This window comes from Balaenoptera acutorostrata, chromosome 9 (assembly GCF_949987535.1).
Source record: "Balaenoptera acutorostrata chromosome 9, mBalAcu1.1, whole genome shotgun sequence".
NCBI classification, from domain to species: Eukaryota; Metazoa; Chordata; class Mammalia; order Artiodactyla; family Balaenopteridae; genus Balaenoptera; species Balaenoptera acutorostrata.
The window spans coordinates 52127008-52149021 of record NC_080072.1 but is presented as its reverse complement, the minus strand read 5'-3'; the positions used below and the strand labels follow the sequence as shown (position 1 = coordinate 52149021).

Below are 22014 nucleotides of genomic sequence, written 5' to 3'. Positions count from 1 at the left end.
CTGTGCAGTCATTAAAAACAATGTGATAGACAGATATTTAATACATGGAAAGGGTGAGGTATGTGTGTGTTTAGGGAGAGTTTATATATGATCCCATTTTTGGTAAATAAAAATGTGCATACATTGAAAAAACTGGAAAGATGTTATATATTCTAAAACATTTTTTTCTTTTTGATTAGCTGTATCTTCTGAGTTTTTTTTATAGTGAACACGAACCTTTTTTTATTAGGGAAAAAAAGGAAAGTATTAGCAGGAACATTACATGGTAGAAGGGAAGCTAACATATATGGAGCATTCCTGGGTCAGGCACTGTGCTTGGTGCTGTATAAATTCACCTAATTTAACCTCCCTGTGGAGGCTCCTGCCTCTTGTCCTACTCCCTCCAGTCCATTCTCACACAGCTATAGGAGTGATTCTGCTAATAGCAAAGATTTGGAAGGAAACACACCAAACTATAAATAGTGGTTACTCTTAGAATTTAGATTAAGGAGATGGCTATAAGGGAAGACTTTCATTTTTCAATTTAATATTTCAATATGATTTGCATTTTTTAAAATGTATATATCTTGAAGTGGGGAGGAAAAGCATGTGTTGCCACATCACTTCCCTTTTAATCCCTTCAGTGGCTTATCTCATTCCCCACTTTTCTCCCCCTTACACCCTCTACTCCAATTCTACCTTCTTTTTTTTTTTTTTTTTTTTTATTTTATTTTTTTTGGCTGCGTTGGGTCTTCGTTGCTGCGTGTGGGCTTTCTCTAGTTGCGGCAAGCAGGGGCTACTCTTCGTTGCGGTGCGCGGGCTTCTTATTGCAGTGGCTTCTCTTGTTGCAGAGCACAGGCTCTAGGCGTGCGGGCTCAGTAGTTGTGGCTCACGGGCTCTAGAGCGCAGGCTCAGTAGTTTTGGTGCACGGGCTTAGTTGCTTCGCGGAATGTGGGATCTTCCTGGACCAGGGATGGAACCTGTGTCCCCTGCATCGGCAGGCAGATTCTTAACCACTGTGCCACCAGGGAAATCCCCAATTCTGCTTTCTTCAGGTGAAGCTTCGTGCTCTTTTGCCTCCAAGATTTGTAAATGCATTGGGTCCTCCCACTTCACCAACCCAGATCTGGCTACTCAGCCTTCCAAGTCTTTAATACCTTAAATACCACGTCCTCTGGGAGGCCTTTCTTGATCCCCTCCCTTGGTTTCCCACCATACATGGTACTTCTCCAATCGTAGCCTTTATCACACTTCGCTGTAATTTTATGCTAAATTGTTGTCCTTCCCAGAAGAGACTGTAAGCTCCTTGAGGGCATGGACCCTAGCACCTACAACAGTGACCAGAACATAGTAAGCATTTGATAAGTAATTGTTGAATAAACACTTCGTATTTTATAGTCGTGGACACTGAGCCTTAGAGAGGTGTTAGATAACGTGTCCAGAGCCTCTCAGCCAGTAAAGTTTCAGAGCCAACTTTCCTACCCTTGTCTTTGATGCTCGTAAAGTTCATGTTCTCTCCACTGTACCACTCACATGAGCAGAGGCAGATCCAGTCCCCAAACATGCCTCAGAATCTGAGTGTCTACTTCCTGGGCCTTTCCTGTTTTCGACACTTGGTATCTTTTTGATTTCTTCCAGTGTGGTGCAGGTCCTGCTTGCAGCTGGTGCTGACCCAAACCTCGGGGATGATTTCAGCAGTGTTTACAAGACCGCCAAGGAGCAGGGAATCCATTCTTTAGAAGGTAAGTGTGGGCTACCCTGCTGTTCTGAGATCTCTCCTCCCTGTGGCTTCCAGGCAGCCGTGCTCTGTGCCAGCTCTGCCAGCAACTCAGGGTGAGAGCCTGCAAGTCCCTCATCCTCTAGGAACTCATGGAAAGCCCAAAAGGCTTGGAACAGATGCCCTTCACAGTCCCCTCTGGCTCTATAATTTATGTCACTTCAAGCCTTGGGGAATAACATAGAGGCCCAATTTCATAACCGGGGGGGAGGGGTAGAAGAACCTTTTAACTGGCATTCTCCCAAAAGTGCCTCAATCTGTGGAGTCTCAGATGAGTGGACAGTGGAGCAGGTTTCCATAAAATAATTAAGGCTACTGTGTGGAATGTGGATTTATTCTTCCTCTACTTTCTGTAGACTTACCCTGTCCCAGCTCTGCCCCAGAACTAGAAAGCAGCCTCACTGGTTTCCTCAGCCTCAGAAGTCCCTCAACTGTTTTTTTCCCCTCTTCTGTGTGAAATACAGTCCTCTCTCTGGACTGGCCCCTCAACTTACTGAATGACCCAGGACAAAGAGTGGACCTTGTCTGTGCTTGTAAAATGGGGTGGTCATCAGTGCCTCCCTGGGGTGTTGTGTGGGTGGTTGCTTGGACTTCTCAGAGGAAAGAGGCGGTGTGTACCTACCAGGGCTTGGTCACGTGTCCGTTGAAGGGTACCTGGGCAAGTTAGTCCGTTACTGCCTCTGGTGAGTAGTTTTTCTCAAGTAGGGTTGAGAAGAGGGCAGGTTGCTTTGACTGCAGACAGAGATGAATATTTTACGTTTGAGCTTTGCTTGTCCAGATTGGCTCTGCTGCCCGCCCATTATCCTGGATCACTCACACAGGCTGAGATTCCCCTCACTTCCCAGCAGCAGGGCAGATGAGCAGTGGCTACTTTAGGGTTGGCAGTAATGCCAGGAGGACAGACAGCCTTGCTGACTGCCTAAGGGTCAGAACATTGACCTGAGGGAAGGTTCAGCAGAGGGAAGCAGTGTGCTCAGCCCTCAGAGATGTCAGCAAGGCTTCCAGACTGACGTGGGTGTGGTAGCCTAGGGCAGAGGTGTCATTGCTGCCCCAGCAAGGTTTCTCAAATCAGTAGCGTGAGAGAAATGTCAAGAGCATCAGAGCATTGCTACCCAGTTGCAGTGTGAAGTTGCCCTCCCCCTGCCTCTCCACCTCTCTGAACCTGCTCCTTTTATCAAGCTCACTTGCTGTGACTAGATCCTCCATGGAACCTTTGCTGCAGCCTGCCCTCAGCTGCTCTTTTGAATGTTCTCTACATCTTGGCCCCTTATGTGGTTATTTGAACTCTGATCTGCTCATATGTCTTTTCTTTCCTCGTCAGCTGACAGTTCCATGTTCAGGCCTTGACCTATGCCTCCTTGGATTCCCCACTGAGCTGGGGGAATCATGTTCACTTTGTTTCCAACAGAGGAGAATTTCATGAGTACCAAACTTGCCCTATATTTGCAGCCTGGTGTGTGGGGACTCAACTTATAGGCTGTCCTCTCCTCACTCAGACATAGCATTGCCACCCTCAGCTCTGTCTTCTGTTCAGGTGCTCTCACCAAAAAGCAAGGAGGAGCATTTGCTGAGAGGGCAGGGCCAGGTAGAAGGGAAGGGATTATTTGAGTGCCTTCTTATCTGTTCTTGGGATCCCAACAGGGTCCAGAGTAAGCATTTTTTATTTCACAGAATCTCAGAACTGTGAAGCCGTCTAATCCAACCTCTGCTGTCACACCAGTCCCCACCCGTGCCTTTCAAGTTTTGTGCCTTTCAAGTTTTGTACCTTTGTGTTCTAATAGTTCAGCTTTCCAGACTGATGCTCATATTCAACATTCTAGATCAGTGATCAGCAAACTTCTTCTGGAAAGTGCCAGATAGTAAACATTTTAAGCTTTGTGGGCCAGTTGGTCTTAGCTGTGACTACTCAGCTTGGCCACTGTAGCGTAGAACACAATAAACAAATGAGTGTGTGTGGATGTGTTCCAGTAAAACTTTACAAATATTGGCAGCAGGCTGGATTTGGCCCATAGGCTGTAGTTTGCCAACCATGTTTAAGATATTTCCTTTTTTCTTTCCTTCCTTCCTTCCTCCCTCCCTCCCTCCCTTCCTCCCTCCTTCTTCCCTCCTTTCCTTGCTTCCTTTCCATTTCTTTGCCTGTTTTCATCAACCTCCTCTGAATTTTTTTTAACTCTTGCTAGCAAGCCTATATTCTAGGTAGGTAGATAGGTAGACAACAAAAATATTGGAATAGGCTAGCATATCTCTCATGAAATAAAGATAAAAATATTAACTATCTCTTCTTATTTTATATGATTTGCAAAGTTAGCAAATAGGCTTTCTATGGATTCATTTACTTATTCAACAATAATTTTACAAAATTTTATTCATCAAATTCCTATCTAGCAGGCACTGATCTAGGTACTGGTGAGTTAGACAGACAAGATCCCTGCCATCATGTACTTCATGTGCTAGTCTTGAATTAAAATGTTTACAGGACTCTGTTAAGTACAGAGCCCTGGAGCTCATGATCAGGACAATTTAGAAGCATTACTCAACAGTCACAGTTGTAGATCCACCAAACTTCATTCTTTTCTAGCCTCCATTTCTTCATCCTGTCCACAAAATTTTAAGAGATTTTCTCCGTTTATTGCTGAAATAAAAACATGTTTAACATTTGTCTTAATTTGTTGCTCAGTAATCCTTTCCCAAAAGGATATTAGGTTATTCTGCCATGGTTTTGTCTTATCCTTAGCGAACCCATACTGGTACCCAGTAATCACCTAAGTGTTTCAGAACCATTAAAAATAAATTCTAGATTGAAATAATAAATTTTATCAACAATCATTGATAAACTCACTGCTCTGTGGCTTGTGAGATCTAACTCTCTCTGTAGCTTTTTCTCTTTTTTGAATTTCAGACTACCTTTGCCGGCCACAGTTTTCTGGCAGCTCATCTGATTTTCCCTGGTGTATCAGTGTGGATGTACTCTGCTCTCTGACTTCATGGCCTCTGCTTTCTGACTCCGGGCCTGGAGAGTGACAATTCTTTAAAATCGTCTCAGGGTTCTCCTCTCCTTACCAGTCTAAGCCTTTAACTCCTTCTTAAACATATTTTTCTTTCCTTTTTCCATTTAAAGATACCTCATTCATTTATCCATTCAACCAGTATTTATTTATTTATTTATTTATTTATTTATTTATTTATTTATTTATTTATTATTTATGGCTGTGTTGGGTCTTCGTTTCTGTGCGAGGGCTTTCTCTAGTTGCGGCAAGTGGGGGCCACTCTTCATCGCGGTGCGTGGGCCTCTCATTATCGCGGCCTCTCTTGTTGCGGAGCACAGGCTCCAGACGCGCAGGCTCAGTAATTGTGGCTCATGGGCCTAGTTGCTCCGCGGTATATGGGATCTTCCCAGACCAGGGCTCGAACCTGTGTCCCCTGCATTGGCAGGCAGATTCTCAACCACTGCGCCACCAGGGAAGCCCCTCAACCAGTATTTATTGATTGCCCACTGTATGCAAGTCACTGTACCCAGCTCGGGATCATTCTCACTGATGAAGTAGACAGAAACAAAAGAATCCTGTGGTTCTTTTTTTCTTTGGATTGGACTGACTTTTTCATGGGAAGCTACCTGACTTGGGGATGTGTGAGGAGGTTAAGTAGAAGACGAGGTACAAGCTCCTTGTCCAGAGTGTGTCTAGGCAAATTCACAGGAAAGTCACAAGCTCAGCAGAGTTCTTCAAAACACAAGCAAAGCATAAAGTCAGTGCCAAAGTCCATCAAGTTCACTAAATTTCTAATAGATATTTCTGTGGGACTCAGCCTGTGCTCAGTACTGAAGGGAAGAGTGAGTTGTAGTTTGTGACTTTGGCAAGACCTCCCTAAACCCCCATAATATATCACTTGTCTACCTTATCAGTATTATGTGAAGATGAAGAGATAAAGTATGTGGTGTGTGAATTATAAAGTACTCTACGGTTGTAATTGCTTATTAGTTTTGTTTATTTATAATTGAGCATGTGCTTACTGAGTGTCAGGCACTCTGCCAGATGCTGGGAATAAATAAATAAAAATGGATATATATGATCTAGCCCCTCAATATATATGATCTGCTCCCAGTCAAGTAAGAAGACAGATCTATGAACAGGCACCACAGTGCAGAATGATAAATGCAAAGGTTGATAGATGTACAAAGGATATAGGTAGCACTGGTATAGGTAGTGATGCCCTCTACCTGAAGGCAGACTGATATCTGGGAAGTGTCACAGGGTAAGTGACTTTGAACTGGGTTTTAAGGATGAGTCAGAGACTGCCAGGCAGACTAAGAGGGGTGGACTTTCCAGGTAGAAGTGATAACACATGCAGAGATATGGGATAGGTGACAGCCACTGGAATCATCTACCACAGTACTGAGAACAGCAAGAAGTAAGACCAGAGAGGGAGGCAGGGTTCTATGTGGGAAGGACCCTGAAAGGCAATTCTAGGGAGCTCATAGTGTTTTCTGAAGGTCATCAAAGGATTTTAAGTAGGAGAATGCTCAGTTTACATTAGCATTTTAGATGGACCATTCTGATGGGGTGGGGATGAATTGGAGAGGAGAGATTAGCAATGATTTTTGATGTTTGGGGGATGATGGATCCCTTGGAGAAGTGGATGAGAAGCCATGCTCCTCTCCCTCAAAATGCATTTCTCGTTTCTGGGGATTTCTAAAAGAAATCTTTGGGAATGGAGAGAATAGGTATTAGAAAAATATTAGGAGGAGGTAGAGTATTCAGTGGAGTGTGGGAATTGATGGAAAAGGAGGCGCCCATCTGTCATCTCGGGTTCTGCTTTGGGTGAGCTGTTAGATGAGTGGGTCTGTAGTTCAAAGAAGTCTGGCAGCATTTGCTTGGTAGTTAAAACAATGAATGTGACTGAAACTGCCTAAGGAAAGGAGTTAAAGGGAAGGGATAGGAGGACAAGTCCTTCACTCAGGGTACCAGCATTTAAGGTGTGGGGAGGAAAGAGGATCCAGGCAAGGAGACCAAAAGGTATCAGAGAAGTTGCCTGGTTTTCTCTCAGAGAGGCTCTGTATCCGTTCTGCCTGCTCAGAACGGGCACAGCCTAGAGAGGAAAGAAACCTCTTTGCTGAGACTTGGCTGTCGGTTGCCCCATTCCTAGTGAAACCCTTCTCCTGTTTGACATTTGGCATTGCTCTAGCAAGAAGCCTGCACAACTGGCACATTACAGTATCTTCAACTCTTGTCAAGGTTGGTGTTTCTGGGTAGAGAGCAGGTCTGCTGGTACAGGTGATGTAGGGATGCTTGGCCTTATTGGTCTGACTGTTCTGTCCATTCTCTCCAGTTCTCAGAATGGCATCTTCAGAGGCACAGCGGTATCCTGGAGAAAGGTCAGTCTTCAGTGCCAGGAAGTAATGGGTCCTCTAAGCTCTGTCACCAGCTGTGTGATCTTAAGCAAGTGGCTTAAAGGTCCTTGAATTTAGGTTTTCTCATCTGTAACATAGGGATAACAATACCCATCTTAAAGGGTTGTTTGGATGACTAGAAATAAATACATGTAAAGCACAGTAGCATGTGATGAAGAATTTCTGTATGGAGTTGGGTCTTGGATCAGTGTAAGGCAGGAAACCTGCCTTGGAGGTACTGAGCAACTCACCACTCAAGGGGCACTGACAGAGGCTGGCTGTCCGCCCATCAGGGATTTTGTAAAGGGTCATTAGATTATATAGCCTCCAAGGTTCCTGTCAGCCATGTGATTTCTAAGGTTCTAGAAACTTTAGGCTCATCGTCAGAGCAAGTGATGTACTTAGAAGAAGTAGGATTTGAACTGGGCTTTGGAGAGTGAAGAGGAGGGGAAAAAAAAGAAAAGATTTTCTTAGCAGGGAGCACAGCTTGAGCAAGGCACTTAGAGGGGACATGTGGAGGGGAGCTTAAGAGATCACGGCTGCTTCTCTACCAACTCACTCCCTGATCTTGACCACATTCCATTCAGTGCCTTGAGCCCCACCCATGCCCACTTTAGGAGAGTTCCACATGGGGTGGTGGGCCCCAATCCTCAGGTGGAGGAGGCAGTAGATTAGACGTAACAGTAAACAAGTCACCCAGTCAGGGATGCTGCTGGCTGCTTGTAAGTAACTGTTATAAACATTGGGTGTCTGGGGCTGTCAGAAATGCAAGTGAGCATTCTGAGCGCCTCCCACATAGACAATTAAAACAATAAAACACGGCAGAAACGTGGCCAGAGCAGGCTATAAATCAGCTTCTCTTCTCAGCTCCAAGTGGCGGCTGTATATAGATGAGTTGTGCAGAAGCTGGGTTGGCACAGGGCCCTTCTGGGGGTAGAGGGCCTGGCTTGCCTGGCTGAACCTGCCCAGGTGGCCCTCTTCCCACAGCTCCAGGGGCTGCAGGTCCTGACCTGCTCCAGCTGACTTCCCCATCTCTGTGTCTTCAGATGGGGGACAGGACGATGCAAGCTGGTACATCACAAACCAGTGGACAAGTGCCCTGGAGTTCAGGAGATGGCTAGGAGTCCCCGCGGCGGTAATGGGACTGCTCTCTATAAAATTTCTCCGTCTCCCCAGGACATGCTAAGGAGTAGTCTTACCCTAGCTCATCTGTTCACTATAAGTTAACACCTAGCACCCACTGCATGTCCAGACCTACCCAGGCAAAGCAGAGAGAATCTGTGCCCTTGGAGACAAACTCAAATGGGAGTAATAAGGCTCCCAAGGACCTAAGAATCACCTAGAGAGCTTGTTAAAACACAGATTCCTGCCACACCCCAACTCCCAAGATTCTGATTCAGTGTGTCTGGGGTAAGACCTGATATTTTGCATTTCTGCATTTCTAACAGGCTCCCACTCTTGAGTAGATGATCTAGGCTACTTGTGCTTGAACTGCTTTAAAAAAACTCATCTGGACCTTCTCCTCCCTGGAAGAGACCTTTTTTTTTTGCCACTTTAAGTTTCATTCCTAGAGCGTCTGTGTGCTTAAGCCATGGTATTATGGGTGTACAGAACACTTAGTAGCTATGACACCTGGAACAATTTTCTGTACCTCTCAGAGGCTGCATCTCCTTATTTGTAAAATAAAGGTTATTGGGAGAGTTAGGGGTAGTATATTTATCCCTAGCCTAAAACCTAGAACATAGAAGGAATTCCATTAATGTAAATTTCTATTTTTATATCATCTTTGTCCTCATCATACTCTTATAAAACTTCATTCAGAGTCTCTGTCACAGCCTTCCAAATGCTTTTCAGTGGTAGCAAACTGTTACCTGCAAAGAACCAAACATTATCTCAGAGTCCAAGGAATGGCTTGGCTATCACCTAACTGTGTGACCTTGGGCAGTTCTCTTTAGCTCTCTAAGCCTTGATTTTCTCATCTGTAGAGAATAATACTTTTTATACCATAGGCTTATTATAAAGATCAAATTGAAGTACTTATGAAATATTTGAGAAAATACAAGGTATCATGCACATATAAGGTATCAGCAAGAATGATAATTAATAACAATAAAGATTGACGACATGACCAAGACAGTGTTTGACAAGGGTCCAGTCAGAGGTGCAGATAACAAGGACTATCAGAGCTCAGAGAAGAGAATCTCTGGCTGAAACATCAGGAAGTAAAATGGTATTTGATCCTCAAAGTGTAAGAAGGTTTTATGGAAGGGCCTGCAACTAAGTGTGAATTGGGTATATCAGAGAAGGGGTATGTTATGTCCAAAATATTCAGGGGTGGAAAACAGAAAAAACATATTTCAGGGCAGCAAGTAAACTTGTTGGGGTGAAGCATCCGTACAGCAGAAGATTCATTTTAGAGGGTAATGAGCAGTAAAGGTGCTGCTTTAAAGAGAGTAGGCTGGGGCAAATCAAGATTCTTGGACCTTATCCTTTAGGCAGAGAGGAGTCTTGAAGGTCCTAGAGGAGAAGGTACTGCAGGAACTGATTCCTTCCAGGGTAGAGAAGCAGGGGGAAGTGATGATAATAATAATAGTAAGATGATGATGATGACGATAGCTACAGCAGCAGGTTATGTTTATTGATACTTACTGTGTGCTCACAGCAACCCTGTGATGTAGGCACTAAAGGAAACTGAGGCAGAGAGATGATGCCAGATGCCAGCAAAACTGTCTCCTGCCCTTGTAGGAACCCAGCAACCATATCAGCCTGTATGTACCCCACACTTAGCTCAGAACCTCTGACTTGTCCAAAGTCTTGGAAGGCTTGGGGATCTGCCAGGCAAAAAGCTGTTCGGGCAAGCTATTATTTTTAATAATGTCCCTGCCTCTTCCTCATCATTGTCAGAGCCTTGTCACACCTTCAGTGCCAGTGGTTCTACATGTCATTTCTCAGCAGTGTCAGCCACTACAGAGTCACTAGGATGGACAATGCACTGTCTATCTATCAGGCCTTTTGGCCAACTTCAAGATTAAGTGTAGCAGCCAGTTAGGTTAATTGTTTCCATCCTTTTAGCCCTCCAAATCTATATATACATTTAACTAGGAGAGGGAGATAGACTAGTTGACATGTTTTATTAAAAAGAATAAATTCGATACATTTATAAAAATAAAAAAGTGGGATGGGGTGTCAAAGAACTAGTCTTGCGATTTTTAACTGATTTACATATTTTGTGTATAAATATTTTTTCATCAAAAGTTCCAAATCAGGGATGGGTCCCACACACCACACAAAATATATTAGAGACATTTATATGGATAGCAGGAAGGGAGACAGAGGGCTGAAATTTTCCAGGCACCCAGTGATTGATGGGGGCTGAGGCTCCCCCTGACGCTTTATTGAGTTTCCGATGATTATCTCTCACTGAGACATTTTTTACAGATGACGGTCGAGCTGTCACAATGGACCATGGGGGAAAAAAACCCAACAATAATAACACTTTAATCTTTTTACTGCACTGCTCCCTAGTATCTCAGATTCATCTTCCCTGACGCACGCAGTTCATTATTCTGCCCCTCCCTGGATGGGAAATAAAGGAAAATAAATATATATGTAGACACACTTACCCACATACATACACACACACAGAGTATATATAAGAGACCACCCCAGAACCAGAGAGGGGCAGAATTTATTGTTCTTTTTGCAAGTGTTGAGGTTTATTAGTAGAGATGCTGGGTTGGCTTGGAATTGGCTATTAATTACAGCATTTTGTATTTGTTTTTTATTGCGGGTTTTTAACATCTTATAGAAAAGGCAGAGGAGAGGCAAGCAGGTGTAGAGATGGGGAGCACAGAGGGACCAAGTTTGGCCAACCAAGTAGCATAGCTGGCTGAGAAGCAGAGAGGTCAGACTCCTTCCTCTTGTTGCCAGCACTGCCCAGAGGATCCCTGGACCTGAAAGAATACTGCTTTGGTTAGGATCAGGGTGGGGGCAGGGGAGTAGGAGAAGGTGAGATCAGGGTAATTATAGGACAGATCAAAGGGACTCTAGATACCTGTGAGCATGTTATTCCCCTGAGAGTTAGGAGAGATGGGAAGTAGTGGAAGTTCAAACAGAGTGTTGATGGGTCTGTAGATAACAGAGTAAAAGATAACAGAACAGGTAATAGATTCTTAAGAGTTTGCCCAGCTCTTTGATTTTGATGGTGTGCAGGTGAGACGTGGGCTCTGGAAAGCTCTACCTGGGTCTGTGGTCAGAGGAGGGTCCTGGTCCCGAGAGGATGCCACACTGACTGTCTAGGGCCACAGGCAGGGTGAACAACCTATCGTCTTAAGGTTCCAGGCCAACCTTCCTGCTCTTCCACTTCTCTTTCTTGGAGTGAGAGAAGATGGACTTGGGATCCCAATGGGAAGGCTGCCCTTGATGTGTCTCCAGTAGAGTTAAGTGCTAGCCCAGTCTTCTCTTTAATTCATCAAACCTTTCTGAGCTCCTACTACACTATGATAAGGTATAATAAGGTGAGCCAGGGTCCTGTTCTTAAGGAGAAACCTTCCAGTCTATGGACAGAGAGCATGGTGTTTGTGAGAACCATTTTTAAGCAGGGTCTAACCCTCCAGCCATAGGCCAGCCTAGATGACCGTTCTCTACATGAAGGTTAAAGAGATCTATAAGACACAGTATCTGTCCTTCAAGAACCTGTTTTCTGCTTGGAGAGACAAGCGTAACATCCATTCACTAAAGAAGTTATTTATGGAACACCTGCGATGCTCAAGAGTGTATGCATGAAGCAATCTGAGAACACAAAAGACTATGTAAGAGAAAATGTTAACTAATTTGATGTGGACTAGACAGTACTAGAATGCAGAGAGGAAAGGGAGATCAGTGAAAATCAGACTTCTTGAGTTGTAAAGAATGGGTAAAACATAGATAAATAAAAGGAAGAAATAGTGAAGCCATGATATCACATAGAGAAGAGAGTAAAAGCCTTGGAGTTGAACGGACTAGCTCAGTCATTGACTACCAGTATGACCTGAAACAAGCTACATAACCTCTCTAAGTGCCAGCTGCTTCATTTAGTAAATAAGAATAATAATAATAACAACCCCGTATGATTCTTTCAAGGAAAATAATTATAAAGTTCCTTGCACAGTACCTGGCACATAGTAAGTGCTCAGTAAATGGAGGCCATTATTTTCTTATTACTTCAAGAGTTTTATATATATAGATATTTTATATATATATATATTTTAATATATATTATATATATTTATATATATGTATTATATTAATATGTATATAAATATATTTTTTAAATATATTTTTTAATTTTTTGCTGTACTGCACGGCATGTGAGATCATAGTTCCTGAACCAGGGATCGAACCCATGTCCCCTGAAGTAGAAGCACAGAGTCTTAACCACTGGACCCCCAGGGAAGTCCCCCAAGAGTTATATATTTATGTAAGACTCTTAGTCCTGGGATATTAGCCTTCAGAACTCACCTGTGACCCTTCACTGAGTATGAAATGGGCTCCCTTCAATGAGCCTGACATATTCTTCAGTGTTAGTGTAAGAGGTGATTCTGGCCATGGTTAGAGTGGCATCAAGAAGAGGAAAGGGCACAATAATAAATTTATTACCATTTATTGCATCCTTACTACATGCCAGGCAATGTGCTCAGTTCTTTACATTTTTTAATGTAATAGTTTTATTGAGATTTAATTTACATACTATACAGTTTACTCATTTAAAGTGCGTAATTCAGTGGTTTATAGTATATTCACAAGATTTGTGCCACCATCACCACAATCAATTTTAGAACATTTTCATCACCCCGTAAAGAAACCCCATACCCATTATCAATCATTCTCCACGTCTCTCAACTCTCCCTAGCTCTAGACAACCACTAATCTACTTTCTGTTTCCATAGGTTTGCCCATTCTGGACACTTCATATAAATGGAATCATACAATATGTGATCTTTTGTGGCTGAATTCTTTTTGACTTAGCATGTTTTCAGGGTTCATTCAAGTTGTAGCATGTATCAATACTTCATTCCTTTTTCTTAGCTGAATAATATTCCATTAATGGCTATACTACATTTAGTTTATCTGTTCATCAATTGAGAGTCATTTCGGTTGTTTCGACTTTTGCTATCATGAATAATGCCGCTGTGAATGTTTGTGTACAAGTTTTTGTGTGAACATAATGTTTTCAGTTTTCTTGGGTTTATATCTAGGAATAGAATTGTTGGGTCATATAGTAACTCTATGTTTAACCTTTTGAGGAACTACCAGACTGTTTTCCAAAGAGGCTGCATCATTTTACATTCCCACCAGCCATGTATGAGGGTTCCAGGTTCTCTGCATCCTCATCAACACTTATTATTGCCTGTCTTTTTCACTTTAGCCATCCTAGTGGATGTGAAGTGGTATCTCATTGTGGTTTTGATTTGCATTTGATGGCTAATGATGTTGAGCATCTTTTCATGTGCTTTTAGGCCATTGTGTGTCTTCTCTGGAGAAATATCTACTCAGATTCTTTGTCCATTTTTTAATTGGATTTGCCATTGAATCTTGTGAGATAGGTGATGATATGTATCTTGCAGATGAGAAAACAGAGTCTCAGAGATGTTAATTTGATCAAAGTCATACAGTGAGTTTTGCTTACCAGTCTGACTGGCTCTGACCTTTACGCTCTTCCTAATACACAGTGCTGCCTACTGAGGATTCACGGTAGGGTCCCCAGGGTCATCTCATGGAGGGGGTCTCTCCAGCAGGAAGGGAGGAGTTGGAAGTCTATTTGGAGACATTAGGACCAGGTAGGAGAGCCTCTGAAAGTCAAACAGAGGGATATGGATATATTACAGGTTCCAGGACAGGGGAGGACATGTTAATTTAAAAATCGCCATTTCCTAGATGCAGCCATTTCCTGTGCCCTTTACTATATCACATCATTTCAATTTTCACAACAACCCGATTCAAAGATATTAATGCTTCCATTTTACCAGTGAGCAATTTGAAACTCAGAGGGATGAAATAATTTTCTAGAGTCACCAGGATTAGAATCCAGGTCTTTCCAGCTCAATATTCTGAACTCTTTCCTTTTAGAGATACTTGGTAAAAGATAGATTCTTTTGATGTTATTTGCAGCATTTATAAGATCTTGAGAGCAGAGCCTGTTCATATTGCCACGGCCCAGCCCATGGAAAGTACGTAATACTTTGCTGGATAAACAAGGAAAAAGACTAGGTATATGGTATAGAAGGACCTAATTCCATTTGGATTTTGGCAGGGAGAGGAGGTTTGAGTGAGATATTGGATGTCTCCAGTATCCCAAGACTTGGTGTCCTGGGGGCTTTGCTCTAACTTTCTAAACATGGGCCTTGGGAAGAACATTCTGGTGCCTAGACATCCTTGGCTTCCCTAGAGCAGGATCAGGCATTTGGAAGTGGGATGGGTTTGGCCAGCCTTGCATCTTTCTTGTGTTCATGACAAGATTAGAATGGGAAGGACCCTCAGAGACTAGTCCAGTGCTGCTCAGAGTTTTCTGTGAGGAGCAACACAAAGGGCTTTTTCAACTGTGCATTTCCAGGCCCTGCCTATTGAATCTAAATTGCTGAAGCGAGGGGCCAAGAATCAACTGTTTTTTTTTTTTCTTGCAAGTTACCCATGTGATTCTGTTGCCACTGAAGTTTTAAGAGCCACTGATGTGAAAAAACTCCTCTACTTTAAAAATAGGGAATCTGGGACATGGAGGGGTTGAGATACATATATATCAAGTTTAGTGAAAGCCATTTTTGAACCCAGTTCAATTTTTTCCTGGTCTGTTGTTCTTGCTGTTCCCCATGCTGCTTAATTCATCAACAAAAACCACTGCCTGCGCATAGCTTTCAGAATAGAGTCCAAACCCCTCTCAGGATCAGGCCTCTGCCTGCCTGGGCAACCTCATGCGTACCCACTGCTCCACCTGCCTTCACTCAGCATTCCAAGTTTACTGAAGGACTCCCAGTTTCTTGTATGGGCAGGTAATGCAGCCTTCACCCTCTGTCCTTTGCAAACGCCACTTCCTTTCCTGGAACACTCTTCTCCACCTCATCTTCCAGATAGTTTTTCTGGGAGATTCCTCCCCAGGCCACGTGACATGTGCCCTGTCTTTGCTGCCATCAGACCGTTTGCGCACATGCCTTTCATAGCACTCACTGTGCTGAGGTGCTCAGTAGTGGTGTGCTCCAGGGCAGGGGGTGAATGAAGGCTCCTGTGTGCTCGTTGCTGAAGCTGCATGAAATACTGAAGTGATGCTGGGTGAGATACATACAGAAAATGTTATGAACTAGTTTCTGTCATCCATGAGGAAATTAGGGAGTCAGAAGGGAAATTTTAACAGAAGAAAGTATTACAAGAGCTGTTATAAGACAGTCAATAAGTAAGTGGTAAATGGATACACACAATCAACATGATAGGCATCCAGGGCAGAGCAGGGAGGAAAGGACTTCCTAGAAGAGGAGGCCTTGAATTGGGCTTTAAAGAACAGTTAGGATTTGGAGAGGAAGGAGGGTCCTCCAGGCTGTGGAAGGAAATGAAGAGCCTTGCCCTCCCCAGAGATGGTCTCTTGGTGACCCAGCACAGGGAGTCTCCCTGTTGCCCCATCACAAGAGGCAGAGCCGACAGTGCCCGCAGAAGTTGAGGAGGCAGCTTGCCGATGCTGGCAGTAGGAGTAAGGATTTAACGAGGTGGTAGATACACAACACCTTGTGGGGAGGGAGCTGTGAGCCCAGAGGCTTCTTCCTGGAGACTCTTGGTAAGAATTTAGCTTAGTCCCTGAGCTTCAAGCCAGGTCCTCTGATGCTGGGGTATGTGAGGCTTGAGCCTGTGGGCACTGGCAGAAGCTGTGCAATATGGAGGATGGAGCCAAGCGGGCTCAGGACCTAGTCCTGGTCCACCACCGATTAGCAATCCAAGTTGGGCAGGCCATCCAACCTCTTTACCTCTGTCTCCTCCTCTGTTGGATAGAATAATATTTGACCTATCTGTCCTAGGTTGACCTGGGGTGAGGAAACAATTGCATTGAAGCGGTGTCTAAACCGTAAAGTGCTGCACAAATGTAAGAGGTTATCCTTGTGTTTGTCAGGTTAGTCCTAAAGGTTCCCTCTCATGGAGACATGCTCACGTTTTTAAAGGCACTGCTAGACACTCCATGACATTAGATGGCATAAGTTCCTGGGTGTGGCGGGTAGAGGCTGAGCCTGAGGGAGAGACTTTTAGCTAGGGTTACCTTTCCTCCACACAAGGCAATGATAATAAAGCTTTTGTTATCTGGAGACCACCCATTTTGCCTCACATGCCTTTTTTCAGTCTCCTCCAATAGTCTTAGCAATATTAGGACAGAAGCCATGTCTGATTCACTTCTGCATCCCCAGTGCCTACCCCAGGGGAGAAAACAGCATTACTAAATGTTTGTGGTAATGTTTTTAAAAATCTATTATCAGATTTTATTCTCATAATACTTAATATTTAGTATTCCTCAAATTATTGCTTGTCATGCCCATTTTACAGATAGAAGAACTTAGTAAGTGGCAGAGCTAAGATTCAGGACTGTGTGACTCCTTTACCTTAAATTACTGTTTCTTATTGTGGGAGGCAGTGGTTTGTTTTGTTTTGTTTAGTTTTGTTCTGCAGTTTCAGCAGTGCTGAGTAGTGGCCAGACTATAGGAAGGGCTTTGGGGACAGCTTTCAGTTCTGCTAACTCCTTGGCACTGCTAAGTGCAGGGAATCCTGCAGAGTGTACGTCAGGTGCACACCTGCCGTGGCACTCAGACTGACCCTGGCCACGGCACCGTGCCATAGACTTTGCAACATCAAAAGGCAGAGGTGGGGGGGCTTCCCTGGTGGCGCAGTGGTTGAGAATCTGCCTGCTAATGCAGGGGACACGGGTTCGAGCCCTGGTCTGGGAAGATCCCACATGCCACGGAGCAGCTGGGCCCGTGAGCCACAATTGCTGAGCCTGCGCGTCTGGAGCCTGTGCCCCGCGACGGGAGGGGCCGCGATAGAGAGAGGCCCGTGCACCGCGATGAAGAGCGGTCCCCGCACCGCGATGAAGAGTGGCCCCCGCTTGCCGCAACTGGAGAAAGCCCTCGCGCGAACCGAAGACCCAACACAGCCAAAAATGAATAAATAAATAAATAAATAAGAAAATCCTTAAAAAAAAAAAAAAAGATAATCATGTTCACTATTAAAAAAAAAAAAAAAAAAAAAAGGCAGAGGTGGGAGCAGAAGGATGACAAAGTAATGCTTTGTAATTCTTCCTGTGGCCACAAGGGTGAAGGGACAGGAATGACTGGCCTGGAGGGGAAGCAGGAGCCTGAGCCCATCTCCCCCTGTGCTGGAGACAGGCTGGTAGATGTCTTTGGGAAGGGGGTGGTTCACTGGCTGAGGACCAGCTGTAAACACCGGGCCTCAAAAGACCACCATGGTGGCCAGCTGGTGAGCCAGCCTTGGATGAGTCAGTTTAGCTCCTGTGGGTTTGCTTCTGCTTTCTCTGTGAGAGCAAGTAAGAACATGAGGGTGCATGCTGCACACACCTCCTTTCCACCTTTAGTCTTTTTTTTTTTTTGGATAGAGAAGAGTATGAGATCTAATGATCTGGGGGTTTCAGCAAGATATCCTGGGTCAGGGCTTCTAAAACTGGGCGATGAGGGGAAAAGAGCTTACTGTTAAGAGCATGAAATGGGCCTAGCTGACCTGGACTGGGTCCTAGCTCCACCGCTGACTGACTGTGGCACCCTGCTGAACTTCAGCTTCCCCATCTATAAAATGGGGAGAGTGAACTTCCACCTCACAGGGTCGTTCTGAAATAAATAAGTAAATGAAGTGCTTTACAGATTGTTATGCACAACTCAGTTCCAAAGAGTGTTCCATGGAACACCAGTACTGCAGGATTTTAACAAGGGTTGGGTGGAAAGAGGCCGTCAAACATAAAACTGCTGAGTAAATTAAACAGATGGTTCTTACTCAGAACTGTGCCTTTTGGAGGGGAAAAGTGCATGCAGGGTTCCCCAAACCTCTTTTCACAGAGAGAATACACTTTTGGAAGCACAAGACTAGACAGTAAGGATAATAGCCGACATTGACTAAGAGGTACTGTTAGGCCCTGTTCCAAGCCCCTTTACTCACAGTGTCTCATTCAGTCCTTACAATATCCCATGAGAGGGTACTGTTATCATCTCTGCTTACAGGTAAAGAAATTTGGCATGGGGCTTCCCTGGTGGTGCAGTGGTTGAGAATCTGCCTGCCAATGCAGGGGACATGGGTTCAAGCCCTGGTCTGGGAAGCTCCCACATGCCGCGGAGCAACTAGACCTGTGAGCCACAATTGCTGAGTCTGCGCGTCTGGAGCCTGTGCTCCGCAACGAGAGGCTGCGATAATGAGAGGCCCACGCACCGTGATGAAGAGTGGCCCCCACATGCCACAACTAGAGAAAGCCCTCGCACAGAAACGAAGACCCAACACAGCCATAAATAAATAAATAAATAAATAAACTCAAAGTTTAAAAAAAAAGAATTACCTCTTTTAAAAAAAAAAAGAAACTTGTCATGGAGAGGTTAGGTGAGTTACCCAAGATTACACAGTCAGTAAATTCAGAACGGGGACCCAAACACAAGTGGTCTGGCTCCAGAGCTCACTTATTTAACAGCTGCACTCTACTTCCTCTACTAAATACTGCTGGCTGGCATTATTATTATTATTCCAAAAACAAGGTAATATTAGGGCCTTATTTATGTATTATATATGCATTTGCTGATTCAACAAGTATTTGTTAAGCACATGTTTATGGTCAGACACCGTACTGGGCACTGGGATACAACTGTGGGGAAGACAGTCATACTTCCTGTCCTCATCGCGCTTTTGGTCTAGTGGGGAACGTAGTCAAGTAAACATATGATTGCAATGGAGTGGGTAATAAATACCATAATTGGGAGATGCCTAAAGTGCTAGGGAAGCTCTTGGGAGGAGTAACTACCTCAAACTCAGCAAGAATCACTAGAGGAAGTGACTTCTAATCAGAGGCCTAAAAGTGAATTGGAGTTAGTCAGCTGAAGGCATGGGAGAGGGGGAAATGTTCCAGGCTGTGGAATAGTATTTGCAAAAGCCAAGAGGCAAGAAAGAGCATTAGGAAGGGGATAGTAAGTGATGAGACCTCAGAGGGGAGCAGGGACCCTCTTCATGGACATTCCTTATTAGCTGGGCTGTGACACTGCCACTCTGCTGATGTTTGTCCCTGAACCAAATAGCCCAGCTGTGTCCCTAGAGTTCATCTACTTTTTTATGGTAGGCACCCTGTGTATAGCTCTATCTTGCACTCGTGAAACAGTGTTATAATTTGTCCATTCAGTGGTCTGATTCTTGCATTATTAGACTGTTAACTTCTAAGAGTCAAGAAATGTGTCTTATTAGTATATCTCCAGAAGCTACCACCATGCATTGGTGTTCATTAATGATATATTTTGAATGAATGATATATTTTCTTTGTAAAATGGATTATACCCTTCCTGCTTTCTTGAACCAGCTATCAATTTTCTTCAGGTTCATCATTATATCTAGCAGTTAATGTCCTATGTGGCAATTCAGTGGTGCCCTAGGGGCTCTTGAGGCACTGTATTCTGTGGCTTCGTCTTTCAGCTTTATATTGTGCTGTTCTTTTCCCTCCCTGCCTGGTCAGCACTTGATTGTAATCAGCGTACTTGATTCTGAAGACTTCTCCCTAGCCTTCTAGTTTGCTTCTTCTAATCTGCAGTGGGCTGGAAACAAGATCCCTTACCATGATTTGATGAGACTGTTCGTGACCAAGAGTTAATCTCCGAGTTAGGTCCTAAAGGGCTCTTATGAGAAAAATGCAGATGCCATTGCACAACGGACTTACACATTAGCTAATCAGAGGCCTTCTTCCTGTTTTCCCTGCTCCAGGAAAGGTCAGATAACACTCCAGGGGTGGGGGTCATCAGTCAGGAGAGCCTCTGACTGGTACAGAAGAGCTGATGGACCATTGATTCACCAGACCACAAGAAAGTGTGGTCTGTTCTCCATTTACACACTCCAACAACTTCATTTTGACCAAACATTTGAAATGCTTCCATCTAAGCAAGCTTATCCGGTATTAGCTACAAACCTCAGGCTGATCTCTGTTAGGGCAAGTTCCATAGAGAGTGTGCTGGCACCTTCACTTGAGCAGGGAAAGAAGAGGGAGTAGGAGCCAAGGCTGGGACTAGAACATCTGGGCTCTGGGCTCTGATTCCCTCATTTGCAAAATGAGAGTGACAGCATGATATGATGGGAAAAAAGGGTGAGGACTCAGATTAAACCTGGGTTCTAATCCTCACTTAACCACTTATTAGCTCTATGATCTCTGTGCTTTAGCTTTCATCTATAAAATGGGAATTACAATACCTACTATATAAGGTAGTTAGGAGAATTAAATAGATTGTGTGAAATGACCATGTCAGCCACAGAGTTGAGGAAGGTCAGTAAGTGAAATCTATTAGGATTAGGAAGAGGCATGACAGTCTTCTGGCTTTGGGGACTTTTAATAGCAAGTTCAGTTTTGTAGGAGGGGAAAATGCATAGACTCCATTCCAAGACAGCTTGGAAAAGAATGGTTTCAGAATTGTCTGGTGCTTTTGACTACATAGGCAAGGTTATGAATTACACGTCTTTATCCAGTGGGAGGTAGGAGGAGCCTGCCCTCTGCAGGCCCTGTGCCATGGCCTCGGGGAGGAGTGGGTACAGGTAGGTAGGACCCAAATTCCTCCTCCAATGAACTAAGCTCAGGAGGGAACATAAGGCAAGAACTCCAATAATTTCTGCATGAGGCAGAAAGAAACCCCATCACCTAAGCAGCATAGATATTGTTCCATGGAGGCTCGGTTCCCAACGGAGGGCCCAGAGGTTGGGTATCCTTCCAAATATTGTCCAGACTGGGACCATTCAGGACAACAAGCATAAGTCATGGCTGTCCCAGGTGAACAAGGACATGTGTGGTCACCTAACCTAGAGTGATGCAACTGGTTTTAGGTTCTTTTGTATCAATTTGGAGAGAGAGAGTCACTAATATTAGCACTAGAGTGAGCCTGGGGGTTTTTGGTTCTTTGACACATGAAATGCTTATTCTTCCTACCTTCAAAAACAATATTCACAGTACATTTATTAAGGGAAAAAAAGCAGATTACAAAATTGCAATATAGTAAATTCCAGTTTTGTAGGATATATATGCAGGTATAGCTATACCTATAGATATAGATGTAGATATAGATATAGATATCAGAGGACATATACCAAAATACTAAACGCAGTTTCTCAAGTTGCAGAGATAATGATGCTTTTTCTTCTTTGTACTTTCAAATTTTTAATGGCTTTTATAAATTTTAAAAGCTCTTTACAAAATATTAAATACTCACTAGATTGTAGACATCTTCAGAGCACAGAGGAGGTATGTTACTGTTCTGCTAAGGACAGCCTCTGTCTCTTTCCTGACTTGTCCCATGTCTTTTTTTTTAATTTATTTATTTTTGGCTGCGTTTGGTCTTCGCTGCCGCGTGTGGGCTTTCTCTAGTTGCAGTGAGCGGGGGCTACTCTTCATTGCGGTGCACGGGCTTCTCATTGCAGTGGCTTCTCCCGTTGCAGAGCACAGGCTCTAGGCGCGCAGGCTTCAGTAGTTGCAGCACGCGGACTTAGTACTTGTGGCTCGCGGGCTCCAGAGCCATGGGCTCAGTAGTTGCGGTGCACGGGCCCAGCTGCTCTGCGGCATGTGTGATCTTCCTGGACCAGGGCTCGAACCCGTGTCGCCTGCATTGGTAGGCGGCTTCTTAACCACTGCGCCACC

The 22014-nt window shown here is 44.1% G+C and overlaps 1 protein-coding gene across 2 annotated transcripts in view; it reads left to right on the top strand.

Moving 5' to 3' along the window:
* Positions 1–22014, top strand: part of CLPB (ClpB family mitochondrial disaggregase) — a 147157-nt gene that overhangs the window by 55177 nt on the left and 69966 nt on the right. For both annotated transcript variants that reach the window (XM_007173674.2, XM_057553322.1), the window contains exon 4: positions 1618–1721. In XM_007173674.2, the coding sequence (XP_007173736.1) occupies positions 1618–1721 (104 nt within the window). The remainder of the gene's footprint in view (positions 1–1617; positions 1722–22014) is intronic.